This window comes from Cavia porcellus, unplaced genomic scaffold (genome assembly GCF_034190915.1).
Source record: "Cavia porcellus strain 051 isolate PalLab524CR breed Dunkin Hartley unplaced genomic scaffold, mCavPor4.1 scaffold_3, whole genome shotgun sequence".
Lineage (NCBI taxonomy): Eukaryota > Metazoa > Chordata > Mammalia > Rodentia > Caviidae > Cavia > Cavia porcellus.
Genome location: NW_026947486.1, coordinates 105,788,281 through 105,803,460, shown reverse-complemented (window position 1 = coordinate 105,803,460; position 15,180 = coordinate 105,788,281). Strand labels below are relative to the sequence as shown.

Below are 15,180 nucleotides of genomic sequence, written 5' to 3'. Positions count from 1 at the left end.
TGTAACGTGATAAGACTAGCTAAAAGTTTCCCATTCCAGTAGATATTTTGTTGATGTTGCCTATAGCACAGAAAAATACTTTAATTTTAGTATCTTTCCTAAAGGGGGTCATGGGCCGAGAAGACATTTATTCCTATTTCTTGTCAGAGCTTCAATTGCCACAGATTGTGATGTTGATGTCTTTGAAGTATTTTGAGCCTAGTACCTTTGAAAACTTGTAGATTAAATTGAAAATGGAGACAGGAAACTAGAGGTAAAGGGCTGAGATAACAGAATTTATTGTGTATTGGCACAGTTCACAGGATCTGGTTTCTTTGTAAACATTTTAAAATAGTACTTAGCCAAGTACTTTTAGAAAGTGCCTCATGGAAGCTTGTGAAGGTCTACTTGAAATATTGAGAAGAAAGGTGACCTTTCTTCTTGGGGTTATCTGTCCTTCTATCTTGCCTACCAGGAACTGTAAGAATATTTTATCAAGTGTTTGGTTGCTAAATAAAGATGTTTGGAATGTTCTTTCCAGTAGGTTGTTAAGATTATTTTCTTTAATATCATAAAATTGCTAATTCCAAGAATAGCATATATGATGTTTAAGGCTTTTACTGATTCATTCTATTCCCAATACTAATTCATGTTAGGGCCTTTCTTCATCAGCATCACAGAATGTGTCCTATGAAGTGATAGCCTAACCTTGTCATAAAGAGGGACAGAGGAGGAATGATGGTTGTAGCACCTAGGCGGAAAAAGAAAATAAGTGATCAAGAGATTTTTCAAACAGTTGTATTTGAAAAGGCGCAGACATTACAATGAAAAGAAAAACCAGGGGATGGGGATTTAGCTCAGCGGCATAAGCACCTGCCTTGCAAGCAGGCGGTCGTGAGTTCGATCCCCGGTACCGATAAAAATGAAAAAGCCAAAAAAAAAAAAAAAAAAAAGAAAAGAAAAACCAAAGGAGAATAAGAAAGAAGAGTAGGTCATGCTCCAACAGATGAACATCATCCTTCTTAGTTCTTTTGGTTTCATTCTGCTCCATACAAAAAGTGCAAAGAAAAGTGAACCATTGGGTTCTTTACGTGATTACTTTTAACTCCAAAAATTGAGCACCACTTTATATTTTCTTTTATCACCACTCCAGTTTAGCTGTTCATATCTCTACAATTTATAGATTCTCTGTCAAAACAATCTTAACTTGCTCTTGATGTTTTCTGCATGTGGAGTATTGACTTCAAAATGATAAACACGAGAGTTTACAATATGTGCAGTACATATTAAAGTTCTTAGGTCTATAAGAAAATACAAATCTAGAATAGTGCTTTTTCAAAATAAAAAAGTAAAATTAACATTAACTTGAATAAAATAGAATTAGAAGAATAAATCATAGTGCTTCACAGATAAAAAGTATTAAGACATTACTGCCTGTGTTTTCATTAATATTTATCTGAAAAATGGAGGATCCTCTTAATACAGTAAAGCTATTTACCTAAGAGGTATTTGAAAGTATTTCTCAAATTTGCTATTAAAATGTACATCATTGTCTAGCATTCTGAGTTGAAATTTTGCTGTAAATATATATATATCTGCTGTTGACTCATAGGAGGCTATAGAAATTTACTGACAGTGTTACTTCATTATCTGAACTTGATTATACTTATTTTTTCCTCCTAGGGATATGAAGACTGGCTGAGACACAGAGCTGACAATGAAGTCAACAAGAGCACTGTTTACATTATTGAAAATGCAAAACGAGTGAAAAAAGAAAGTGAAAAAATCAAGGTTGTTTTTCTTTAGTTTCCTCCTTTTTATTGTAGTAAAAATTTGCATTTTTAAGTGTACAATTCAGTGTCATTTAATCATGCACAACATTCTGCAATCATCAGCGCTATCTAAATATTCCCACAAGTAGTCATGAAGTAGTCACTACATTTTTTTTATCATCCTAGTTCCAGGATAATCTTTCTGTCTCTCCTTTCTGTCATTTACATATTTAATATTTCATAGACTGTATGACCATTTGTGTCTGGCTTTTTTCAGTCAGAATAATGTTTCTAGGATTCTCTGGAGCTGAAGCTGTAGCCTAGTGGTAGAGCACTTGCCTAGTATGCTGAAGTCCTTGCCTTGCACCTGCTGCACCAGCTGAGGTGTGGAGGGGGGAAGATTCACCTGTATTGCAGCACATAACTGCAGTTCATTCCTTTTGATGGCTGAATGGTACCTGTTGTATGAAAATACTGTATTGTCACATTTTGTTCATCAGCTACAGCTGATATTTGGGTTGTTTCTACTTTGAGGATATTATAAATATTGTGATTATAAACATTCAAGTATAAGTTTTTGATTGAACATCTATTCTCAGTTATTTGGGGTATATACCAAGGAGATAGTTGGTAGGTCTATGATAATTCTTAACTTTTTAATGAACTGATAAACTTTTCCACAATGGCCACACCATTTACATTTCCATAGAAATGTGCCATTGAAAATCTCAAACAGTTCATGTTTATCCAAATTGTTTATTACTACCCAATAAAACCTTTGTCAAATGCCATTTTAGACTTGCCAGTATCAGACTTCTTTGGTTCCCGTTAGACTTTTTTTAAACAAATTGTATTTTTAGAACAGTTTTAGGTTCACAGCAAAATGTAACACAAAGTATAAAAAGTACTCATATATGGTACTGACTGCCCTGCCATACACACAACATCCCACACTAGAATTTTATGCTTTCATTCAAAGTGCATAGTTTACTTTAGAGTTCACCCTTTTGTGGGTGGATGAGACAGGGTCCTACTTTGTAATTCAGGCTCGACTTGAACCTGTGGTGATCTTTCTGCCTCAGCTTCAGTGTGGTTTATAGGTATGTGCCACCATGCCTGGTATAGGGTTCACTTTTATGTTCTACATTCTATAGGTCTTGGCATATGTATTAACATGTATCTAACAGTGTAGTATTATACAGGGCAAGTTCATTGCCAAAAAAATCCTCTTGTGTTCTACCTGTTCATCTCTCATTCTCTCTTCCTCCTGGCAGCCACTGATTGTGTTTTAAACTATCTCTGTAGTTTTGCCTTTTCCAAAGTACTATGTTGATAGAATCATAAGGTATGTAGCCTTTGTATGTTAGTTTCTTTCACTTAGTAATAGGCATTTAAGTTTTTCCCATGTCTTGTCATGGTTTGGTAGCTTATTTCTGCCAGTGATGACTACTAATCCATTTTCTGAATGCACCAAAGTATATTTGTATGTCTTACCTACTGACAGGTATTTTATTTGCTTGGTTTAGAAATTATGAATAAAATTGCTGTGTACATGTGTGCAGGATTTTATATAGGTATAAGTTTTTGTCTTCATTTGAGTAAGTACAAGAGATCCAAGTTGCTGGATTGTATATAAGAGTATGTTTTCATTTTGCTAGAAACTGTCAAACTGTCTTCCAAAGTGGCATATGTTGTATCATTTTGCATTCCCACAAGTAATGAATGAGAATTCCTGTTGTTCCACATCCTCATCAGTATTTGATGTTGTCAGTGTATTAAATTTTAGCCATTGTTATAGGTGTGTAGTAGTGTTTCATTATTTTAGGTAGCATTTTTGTAATGACATGATGTGGCTCATATTTCCATGTTTTTTTTTTCTCATCTGTATACTTCTTTGATGAGATATGGTTGATCTTTTGTTCATTTTATAATCAGAAAGTTGTCATTTGTGAGATTAAAGAGGTCTCCATATTTTCAATAATAGGAGGTTGTCTGGTAAGTTTTTACTATAACAGTAGGAGGAATATTAGAGTGGAAGTTTCACTTGAGTCACCCTTTCTCTTAAACTCACGAGGAAAGACCCTGTGTTGAACTGAAGTAGGTTAAGTTGTGAAATTTTCTATGTAAGCATAAAAATTGAGCATTATTGTTCAGCATACATACCAAAGGTAGTCTCAGTGATTTATAACATAAATTCTGTTGCTCACAGGGCACTAAGTAAAATTGCAAAGTAGGCAAAGTAGGCCTTTTTCTCACCTCTCAATTTTTTAAAATTTATTTTTCTGTAACTTCACCGTAATCCCCCTTTAGAAAAGCCCCCACCTCCTAGCTTTCCTTCAGCAGGCTTCTTTGTCTGAAAGCTCACTTCAGCCAGTTATAGTCTTGATTAAATAAGTTGACACTGTTGAGTAAAATGCTATTTGATTTAACCCCTGTTGGAGTATACATATGTGGGAAAAGCTGACAATAGGAAATTACTGTTAGTTTTAAGAGACTCCTTGACTAAAGAACAAGGATTAAAGGTATGGCATGACTGCTTTAGAGCAGGAGAGAAACTTGGTCTTCTGCTCCGGTACAGTGGGAATCCTTTGAAGTGTTTTAAAGTGAATGAGTGACTTGACCTTTTTTTAAAAAACAGAAGTGGAGAATAGGCAAAGTGGAAGGTTGGACATATCTGCAGTTAGGGAGACTAGTTAGGTGGAAGCTGCAATAGTATAGTCAAAAGGTGGTGAGAGCTTTTATTAGGATTATAGTAGCATTGATAATGATATTAAAAATAGTAATTACCATTTATATGACATATACACCAAACATTTTCTTCTATATTGTATTTGCTCATTTAAACCCTACTTCACATTGGCCCTATGAAGTAGATACTTTTGTTACAAATGAAACTGAAGCACAGGGAGGATAAGAAACTGCTCTATGGGAAAGCTTGAATTTGAATTGAAGCAAATCTAAATGCAGAGTCTATTTCTTAACCATAACTGTCTATCTGAATTTTAAGGGAAGTGGATATATTTGGAGGTGCAATTATCAAGACTTAATGATTTATTATATGTAAGGGAATAGTGAGAAAAAGAGTGAAAAAGAAGAAGAAAACTTGCTTTTGACCTAGTTGGAGAATTGCAGTGATGCTATTAAATAAAATGCTAGTGTTTTTATTGAATTGGGATGGATGAGACAAAAACAGATTTAGAACCAAGTGAGTGAAGAGAAATCACTAATTCACTTTTTGCTGTGTTATTATTTATTTATTTATGTATTTATTTATACTTGGGATCGAACTCATGACCTTGAGCTTGCCAGGCAGGCACTTATGCTGCTGAACTAACTCTCTGGCCTCTGCCATGTTATTTTTGATATACCTATTAGACATATAGCAGTCATGCTTGAAGTCCTTAGGAGATGTTTCAGCTAGAAAGAGAAATTTGGATCTCATCAGCATATGCTGTACATGCCATAGGAATGCATAGGGCTGATGGAATCACATGGTGTTGAGAATGGGGTCTAGTAACAGAACTGGAGGAATTCCAATGGGGAAAAATAACATAAACTTACTTTTAAAGGAAAGAGTTTAATTTTTTGGCATCAGAAATACTGGAAGGTGTACATTGTAAAATATTTTTCGATAATATGTCTTACGTTAGAGCTAAAAAAATAAAGGTTGTGCTCTTGAACTCTAATCAATGAATCAATCCAAGTGTGTGGAGATATTATGTGATACTCCAGAGGGTTAAAAAGAATGAGAAGAAATTATTCATAGTACAAAGGAGTTTTATAATCTACTTGAGTAGTTATGACACGTAATGGAAAGAGAATAAAAACACAAGAATGTAACTGATAAGTCAGTGAGAGCTTCACAAAATTGTGTTTGCATGTAGAGACAGATAAAAGCAGTTTTCTCAAATGAAGTAGGCATGAAATAAAGGGTCAGGGCAGAGAGTGAGAGACAATGTCAAAAGGCAGAGAGGAAATTCCATGGGTTTACCCTGAAGGTGATAGTGAAAATAATTGTGTTGAACATCTTTCCTAATATAAGCATCAAATATTACAAGGTTTCCTCCACAAACTGCTTTATATCACCAGCTCACAAATTTTAGTATGTTACATTTTCAGTTTTATTCACTGCAATATTTTCTCATTTCTCTTGTAATTCTTCGATTCATATCTTACTTAGAACTATGTTATATAATTCCCAAACGTTTTTCTAGAAAACCTTTTTATTATTGATTTCTAATTTAATCTTGTTGTATTCACAGAATATACTTTGGATTTCAATTATTTTTATTATACTAATACATAGTTTATATGCCAGAATATATTTTGTTGTCATGTACACTTAAAAATGTGCATCCCGCTGTTTTTGGGTGGTGTTTTGTAAAAGGTCAACTTCATCAGTTGTTTGATAATGTTTTTTCAAATTTTCTCTATCTTACTAATATTTTACTGTTTTACTCCTGATTGAAAACGGAATTCTCCACCTGTGACTATGAATTTGCCTGTTTTTCTTTTTTCTTCCACCAGTGACTTTAGTACTTCATAGTATTGTGCAAAAAAACTATTTAGGATTTTTGTTCTCTTGGTGAATACACCCTTTACCCTTATATAGTACTTCTCTTTGTCTCTGGAAGTGTTTCTATATTGGAAGTTTAATTCGCTCTGACAATATAGATCATTCCGGCTTACATTTGATTAGTGATACATGACATTTTCCATCCTTTCACTTTTAACCTTTCTACATCTTTTTATTCCTATGTTTTTGTTTGTTTGTTTGTTTGGTACTGGAGATTGAATTCGTGAACACGTGCTTGCCAGGCAGGCGCTTATGCCGCTGAGCTAAATCCCCAACCCATGTCCTTGTTTTTTAATTGAATAGTTCAGAACACTAACAATATGATTTGGTTATTTGTCTCATCTCTTTTGGTAATTTGAATATCTTTGTGATTCTACTCTATCTCTTCTATTGCCTCACTAATTTTAACATTTATAAAGGTTTAAATGATTGCCCTAGAATTTACAGTATACGTTTTAACCCTGCAGAGATTGCAGTCAAAATAGTTTGTATCTCAGATCAGGTTTAACCTCTGATGAGTTAAAGTGTTAATCTCAGCTTCAAATAATATTGGGTTACCTCATGTGTGAGAACCTTTTTTAACAGTATATTTTCACTTACTCATATTCTTCATGTTATTTTTGTGGTTTTTACATTTTGTAAAGTTCATGATACATTTCTGTTTTTGCTTTATTAGACAGTAGTCTTTTTGGTGATAAATTATGCATAACATTTATCATTTGTTTTATGTGTACAGTTCATTTCCATTAAGTACATTCACAGTGTTGTGCAGTTATCACCAGAATGTTTTCATTCTCAGATAAAAGTGTACCCGTTACACAGAAACTTCTCCCCTTTAGTTTCTTGTAACTTCTATTTTTGTCTCAATGAATTGCTAGTATTAGGTATCTCATACAAGTCAAACTTGACATTTTCCTTTTTTTCTTTTTGTAGATTTCATCTTTGTCAAAATCCTTACCTACTCTCATCTTTCCAACTAAATACATTAACATCTTAATTATAACTTTTTAACTCTTTGATTTGTTCCAAATGCAGACATTTCTGAATCTGGTCCTGTTTACCCCTTTTTCAGTGATGGCTCATTTTTTCCTTGTATTTTCTGTGTACCTCCCCCCTATTTTAAATTGAATTTTGGACATTGTATGTAAAAGAATGGCTGGTCAGTAGTATTTATGTTCTGAAACAGGTCTGTCTGTTCTGTCAGGCTACTAGTATTGAGTGTTGAGACAGTCTAGTCAGGCATTGGGCTGGATTTGGTTTTCATTGTAAGTATTGATATTCCCAGTACACCACTGGATGCCAGTTGCAGTGAATGGTACAGTGCCATTACCTTGAGCTTTGTGTGGATTACTGTGTGCCAGAGTCACTGTTGTCAGGTTTTCTATTCCACTGTTCTCTCTTTAACACATTTGGGACTCGTGAGCCTCAGAGTCCCTCAGTTTCCTCACTTCTCCCCCAGTGGTAGACTGCTATTTCTTGTTTATTCTTCTATATAAGGCCCCCAGTGGGAACAGAATAATTTATTGGTTCTCCTGCACCAGTGTCAATATTAGGTAGGCTGTATGTACCTGGATCCCAGGGTGAAACTTTCTCAATATTCTCACACTCACTTCCTGTGGCAGTGGGCTCCTTGATACAAATGGCATTCCTGTCGCATCCTCTGACGCAGTGTTGCTTTTTCTTCTACTTCTCCTCTAGAAGTAACTACAGTTCCCTGAAACCATGCCAGGGAATTTTTCCTGCCTTTCTCCTATAATTGTTTTTCTTCTGCATAGATTGTGATTTTGCTGTAAGCAGCATAAGTGTTTACGTAAGTAAAGATGGAAAGATCCAATAAAACAAAATATTATTTACAAATTAGTTCAATAATTGATGCTGTTGCTCTTGGCTACTCATTAAGATTGGCAAAGAAAATAAAACTGTTTCTGAATAGGACTTGCAAAACAAATGTTATATGAGTATTCATATGTTGGGAGTAAAGTTGCTTGATATTAATAACTATTATTTCAAATCCCTATCAGATGATTAATATGTGCTAAGCACTTTGCTTAATGATTTTCTTATGTCATTGTTTCTTCTGTTTTCTGAGGTAGCCACAGTCATTAAAACACTCATCCAACATCATACAGTTAAGTGGCAGAGCTGGGAAATAAACTCAGGTTAAAAAAAAATCCAAGCTTTTAACTATTATGAGTTACTCCTTACATTATTAAATTGTTCATGATTTGTTCTCTTGGGCTTTTTCTCCACTTGAGCTATGAATATTTGCTGATAAGAAACAATTTCTCATTGGTTTATGGATTCTTACAGACTTCACTTACAGAAAAATATTTTTCAAATATGGTGAGAAAAACTGATGCCTCTCCAACTGAGGTTTTCTGTGCAATAAAGAGAAAACTGACATAAGTCATAACTATCACATGGCAGGCAAAGTATGTTGAAATATGATGGTAAGTGGGAGTTTAGCAGTACTAGGTTCATGAAGTACCTAATTTGTAAGAAGTAGATTTTCTTTGACTCATTTATGAAGTGATAGTGTTCATTGTCTTTTCAAACTTTAGTGCCAGAGTCATCAGAAAGCAAATGGGTGTCAGAATTGTTTCTTATAGAGGTAAAGGTCCATGCTAACATAATCATCGTAAATCCCCGTGACCTTAGAAAGGACTCTGAAGGTTGAGTCACATTTTTTCATTGAAAACATGATGTAGGATGCTGTGGTACTCTCAGAGATCTGGATATGTTTCTTGTGCATGTTTTGGCTTTAGTTTGTGGTATAGTGAGTTCTTTGTTGGAACTTAAAATATTTATATGTATTTTACACTCCATTCTAGGTTGGTGATGTAGTAGAAGTACAGGCAGATGAAACCTTTCCCTGTGATCTTATTCTTCTATCATCCTGCACCACTGATGGAACCTGTTACGTCACTACAGCCAGTCTTGATGGAGAATCCAATTGCAAGGTAATAGAGACTAAACCTTGCCTGTGTTGAGCTAAGGATAGTTAATTATACAATACTGCTTACACTTCTAATCTCTTTATTTTTCCTGTTCATCTAGATTTTGTTTTTTTTTTATTTTCCAATCCTTAAATTTTTAATTTAAAGTACATTTAAGTTTAATTGCATATTAGATGCCTTCTGAGTTACATATCTGCAACAGAATGATGTTTTACAACATTTCTTACTGGCATTTGTACAATTTACACAATACAGAAAGGCATCAGTGAGAATTGGTACATATGCAGAAAAAATAGAGAACAATCATTAGGAAGTCAGTCATAATAAATCAACAATCCTTAATTTTATCATAAAGACATTCACCGAGAGCTGCACAGGTATTTGACAAATTAATCAGAATCCAAAGAGCTTTGGTTTATTCCACAGGCTTGCAAAAACACCCCTTTTCTTTGCCAGCTTAAAACTTGTGAATCATATTTAAATGCTAATAAATCTTAATCATATCAGATACTTGTAAGAACTAATAAAAAAACCTGAAGTTTACTAAATGGCCTCATTATAGGCACTTCTCTATGGTGACGCAACAGCTGACATTTGCCAAGAATAGCTGTTTCCCTGCATTACCTAAAATTGGCTATTTCCCTGAAAGTTATCCTGTTAATCATTCGGACTTGCATTTAGACTTAATCATTCAGTTGCACATTACCACTGCCTATGGTAAGGCATTCAGAAGGTAGCTAAAAGTGTAAAACTGTGCTAAAAGTGTAACCACAAGGTCTGTAGTCTGTCTACCTATTGCCTTAGTGAAATTATAAATAGCACCTTCTTTTATGTTCAGTGTTTGATAAATTTTTCACTCTTGTCAGTTATATTGTGCACTCCATTCTCTTACTCAAAGTTTATTGAACCCGTGCTCTGGCATTGTATGTTTTTTAAGTGTGCTAGGGAAATAACACATTGTTTCTTTTAGGATAAGCTTTGTGTTTGAAGAAGCTTTGTATTTGTTATTTACTTGGCTTTTTAACTTGAAAGGGAATACACATCTTTGGGGAAAAGGGTGGTGTTGGGTGAGAAAAACACCATGCCCCAAATAAAAACCACAGCAATTTTTATAGTGCTGCTGGGATTTCATACTGACACATCCACTTAATTTCCATTTAGGAACTTGTAAATGGAAGTAATTTTAGGCTGAAACTTTAAATTTAAAAATTATTCCATGTACTTTAACCTTATGCCTTTTTTTTTTTTTTTTTTTTTTGTCTTTTTCATTTTTATCGGTACCAGGGATCGAACTCACGACTGCCTGCTTGCAAGGCAGGTGCTTATGCCGCTGAGCTAAATCCCCAGCCCCCGTTATGACTTATTTTTGATTCCAAAATGATTTATATTTTAGTTTTAAAATGTCTATTCCTGGGTTATAAGAAATCTAACCCAAGTAATACTGCTTTTTTTTTTTTAGTATCTTAGGGTACAGTTTGACAGATACTTGCTTTATTGCTACTAGGGAGAATTTTAAATGGCTAAAGTAAATTTCATGAAAATGGGTGATAACTTATTTCCCTGGTGCTTTCGGGTGCAGCCAGTTCTTGGCCATCATCCAGCACTGCACAGGGTGTGAAGATGGATTTCATCCTGTGCTGCATTTCAGGAGCGATATTCATGAGCTTGCTTCTGGGTATATCTCTGGAGGGCTCCTCTGGTCATTTATTTCCTCTGCAGCGAGGACTAGGGCTTAGTATGTCAGAAAGGAACTTCATCTGGTAGATGACAGATTCTGTATTTCAAGGAAATTATGATGAGTTACTAGCTTTTAAACAGAGTTTTATTTTAGAGACTGTCAAGATAAAATAACAAACTCTTCCTAATGATTCTCTAATAGGGAAAAAGTGTTATACAAAGAAAACTTTCATTTTTTTTAAACTATGTTAATCTGATCAACTCAGGTTTTCAAAATCAGGTTATACTACTCCCCAAAGACCATGTCAACAGCTTTTCCATCTGCATAAGCATTTTCTCTTTTAGTCTGCATTAGCCATTGTTTGATGATTTATAAATGGATACTTTGGATCTTGCCTTGAGTTTTGATTGAATCAAGGGCACAGTGTACACTAATAGAATATATACTAACATGACATATCATGTTCCTGTCTCATACAAACTACAGAAATGTTGATCATTTTCAAGATCATTAAGCTATTTGTGTAATAGAACTATTTTTTTAGTGTTGGCAAAATGTTTGGATTATTTAGATCAAAAGGGTTATGTTCCACTGAAGTGTGTATCTGCATTGCCATACACTATATTGAATAAAATAATAAGTCTCAGTTCTGTTAAGTGTGAGAAAGAATAAATACATTAAATTTTCATTGGGTTTTCAATTATACGTATGTCCCAAATGGAATACTCTCAACTGTCAATATTGAGAGCAACTCTCAGTTGTTTTTTTCTTTGAAATTTCATTGAAATTTCTTCAGAGTAGGGTAACATTTCTAATTATTTCTAATTTATGTTAAGAATAATACCATATAATTTATTTAGTAGGAAGTGTGCATCAGTATTTGTTGTATTCTGACAAAGTGTCTTACACAGACTGTACTTCTGAAATCAGTTGGGTATACAATTTTGAAAAGAAACATTTTTTGTAGAAATTTTCTTTTCTCCTGCTTTCATGTAGACATATTATGCCGTACGGGACACCATTGCACTGTGTACAGCTGAGTCCATTGATAGCCTACGAGCAGCAATTGAATGTGAGCAGCCTCAACCAGACCTCTACAAGTAAGAATCACCTGGCCTCACTTTACTTCTGTTTGCTAGCTCTTTTTTTGCCACCAGTACTGCCAAAAAAATTTAAAAACCACCCACCGCTTACCAGCCTACTCTAGTGTATGTTTTTATGAGCTGTTCTTCCTTCTGGCTGGGAAATGAATCAGATCAGTCTTGTTCACTACCAGCCTAATATAAATCATAGTGGGTCTAGGCATCCTATGATTTTTATTTTTGTTACTTGTTAACATGGCCATCTATCAAATTTTAAAATTATGTTATCCCATAAGGCTATTCTGTCAGACTCACGGAGTACACAGAAATAAACCTGTTTCATGCTATCCAGTATTAAAAAGAGAAGGTGACACAGGGCCATGCAATTAGTAGGCACATTGTTTACAATGATCACAGTGAACTAAGGATTCCAAATAACCCATTTCTTCACCACAGTAAATAGCTAAGTAGAAGGGGCAGTAAATAGGTAGAATGTCTTCTGTTTCATTACCCGTAGGCTGTCTGGAGTAGATTTGCTGATGAACAATCATTGTGGTTTTTCAAAAATTTGTCATTTGATTTTAAGGCTGTTTAGTTTGGTTGATTAGAACATGGTGCTAATGAAAGTACCGTAACAGTTTTATCCCTGTGTGGTTCAATTTCATTCTCTTACACTGCTACAGATAGCACCCATTGCCCAGGCCAGCCATTTTGTTAATAAGGCTGTTGGTCATAATGAGGAACCAAGTGGATGGATGTCGTTTATACTAACACTTGACAGTGGAAAACAAATTAGTTATCATACTTTAAAAACAGTTCCCTCCTTCCTTTTCCCATAATTCTTTCTTTCCTCCCTTTTTTTTGTTTTCTCCTATATTCACTGGGCACTAGGGCCATAAAGTAAAACAGGTATTTTCTACCTTCAAGGAGCTCGTAGTGAGCAGGGAGATAAAACAGGAAAGCTAAGGTTATATAGTACAGTACTGAGTGAGTGCAAAGTCTGAGGAGCCTCAGAGGAGGGAGTGGCTTATTTCATCTGTAAATTACAGAGCATTATATATATACTCTTGCATATTCCTAGTGAAATGCCAGAATTTTTCAGTTGTCCTAAATGCAAAGAATTTTAAGGCAGACAAGATTATTCTTAATTTATCTAGATTAGATTGAATCCTTTATAATGTAACTTCAGAATAACTACTACTTCTACCACCCAGGTAATATAATAATCCCTTGCATTGTATTTGCATTGTATTATTCTATTTTCTCTTCTGCTCTGTTATGCTCTGTCTGTCTTTTTTTGTGTGTATGGAGACAGGGTTGTACTGTATAGTTCAGACTAGCTTTGAGTTCACTGTGTAACCCAGGCTGGCTTCAAACTCATGGTGATCTGTTTGCCTCAGCCTTCACTTAACCTTTTTTAGGGCAAGGAATATGTCCTTATGTATTAGTGTATCTTCAGTACCTAGTGTAGTTATGGCACAATTAGTATACGTTGAATAAAGAAGCAAGCCTTCCTATTTTGTACATATAGTAATGTAACATCTCTGTTTTCCTATAATGGAAACACTGTTCATAATGCAGGTTATTGAATGTTCATAACACTCTTGTTAAGGAGGGATTAGACCTTTTTACTTAATATTAAGGGCCTGGGTCAAACTCACTGTTGAGAACAGGTTCAAGACCGAGGGTTCATCATCTAAGACTTAATGCTGTGGTTCAAAAGGCTGTCCTAGGGACTGGAAGCATCAGTGGCAACCATGAACTGCTTAAATCAGAAGCTAAAGGATGGGTCCCAGAAATCCAGGGTGGTAAACAAGTCCTCCAGTGATTAGGATACAATCTCAAGTACAATGGTGTTTTAGCACTAGAGATCTTTCTTCACATGAATCCAAAACAGAAGCCACATTGTTTATATAAAGGTGAAAAGGAGAATAGGTATATAATGCCTAGTAGAGCCTGAAAGTCAATTCAGAATCTTTGTTTATATTGTGATAATCCCTGTTATTCTAATGATTAGATTGAAATGTTATGTACCTTACTGGCTCAGTATAGCTTTTTTGCTAGGATTTGTTCTTCAGAGCCTTATTTTTTTATAATTTATATTTTGATTCATTCTCATATGGGTTGTATTTAGATATGAAAACATTATTTGCTATTATGTTCTTTTTACAGGTTTGTTGGCCGAATCAATATCTATAGTAATAGTCTTGAGGCTGTTGCCAGGTTAGTTGATTATTCCTTTAATCTATCCTTTTGGGGAGGTATTTTTCTTTTGAACTCACCGAATAGCTAAATACCTTTCCTTATAGAAAGAGATATAAAGCTGAAGAGCTTACTAACCTTGTGATTGGTAGGGTTGTGATGTGAACATCTCTGCATGTAAGTGAGAGGGGGTTGCTAAAATAAATCCTAGGCTTTCCAAAAGAGCTATATTGCAGGCACTTTGACTAGTAGTACTCTCAAACCTATTCTAGTCCCTGTGTTTATCATCCTTAGTAGTGGGTCACATCTGAGGAATGTTTCGGAGAGTATAACTAAGGGAGTAGGCCATTGATAAAGTGTTGGAAGAATTACTTAAATCTAATTAAAATGAAAGACTCATCATTTATAGTGAGATAATTCATACAAAGAAGGGTGCTTTCTATTTTTTAATCAGTTGAATTCTCTCAACATTTTTACTTTGCCTTTATAGTCACACTTTAAAAAGCTTAAAATAGTAATGCAGGTTGCCCAATTGTTCCCTAAAAGGAAGATGTATGCTCTACACAGATGTCAGTATGTTTTCCCCACCTTGATGTTTGCCTTCCCATCTTTTATCTGTGACCTTGTTTCTTGCTGTCTGCTGTTCTGTCCTGTTCTTATCTTATTCTCTGTGACTCATAATCCTTTGATCCCTCTGTGCATTTCTTTACCTCTGCATGTTGATGGCCCCTCCTGATGTGCTTCCATCTGTGCTGTACCCTCAAGTCACTAAAGAGGGAGGGATCTTTTGGTTTGTCCTGGGGAGTAGGCATATGGCAGAAGTAGACAGATATATTCTGAGCCCCTTAGAGATAAATGTGTCATGACAAAAATCTGTCCTCAAAATTAATAATGCTATGCATTTTTTGGATAAGCTGTGCTCACTTTTTTTTTT

At 34.8% G+C, this 15,180-nt stretch overlaps 1 protein-coding gene across 8 annotated transcripts in view; it reads left to right on the top strand.

Moving 5' to 3' along the window:
- The window catches only part of Atp11c (ATPase phospholipid transporting 11C), a 179,743-nt gene that overhangs the window by 98,626 nt on the left and 65,937 nt on the right, over positions 1-15,180 (top strand). For all 8 annotated transcript variants that reach the window (XM_063246475.1, XM_063246480.1, XM_063246477.1 and 5 more), the window contains 4 exons: positions 1,663-1,770; positions 9,159-9,287; positions 11,959-12,062; positions 14,217-14,267. In XM_063246475.1, coding sequence (XP_063102545.1) covers positions 1,663-1,770; positions 9,159-9,287; positions 11,959-12,062; positions 14,217-14,267 — 392 coding nt within the window. The remainder of the gene's footprint in view (positions 1-1,662; positions 1,771-9,158; positions 9,288-11,958; positions 12,063-14,216; positions 14,268-15,180) is intronic.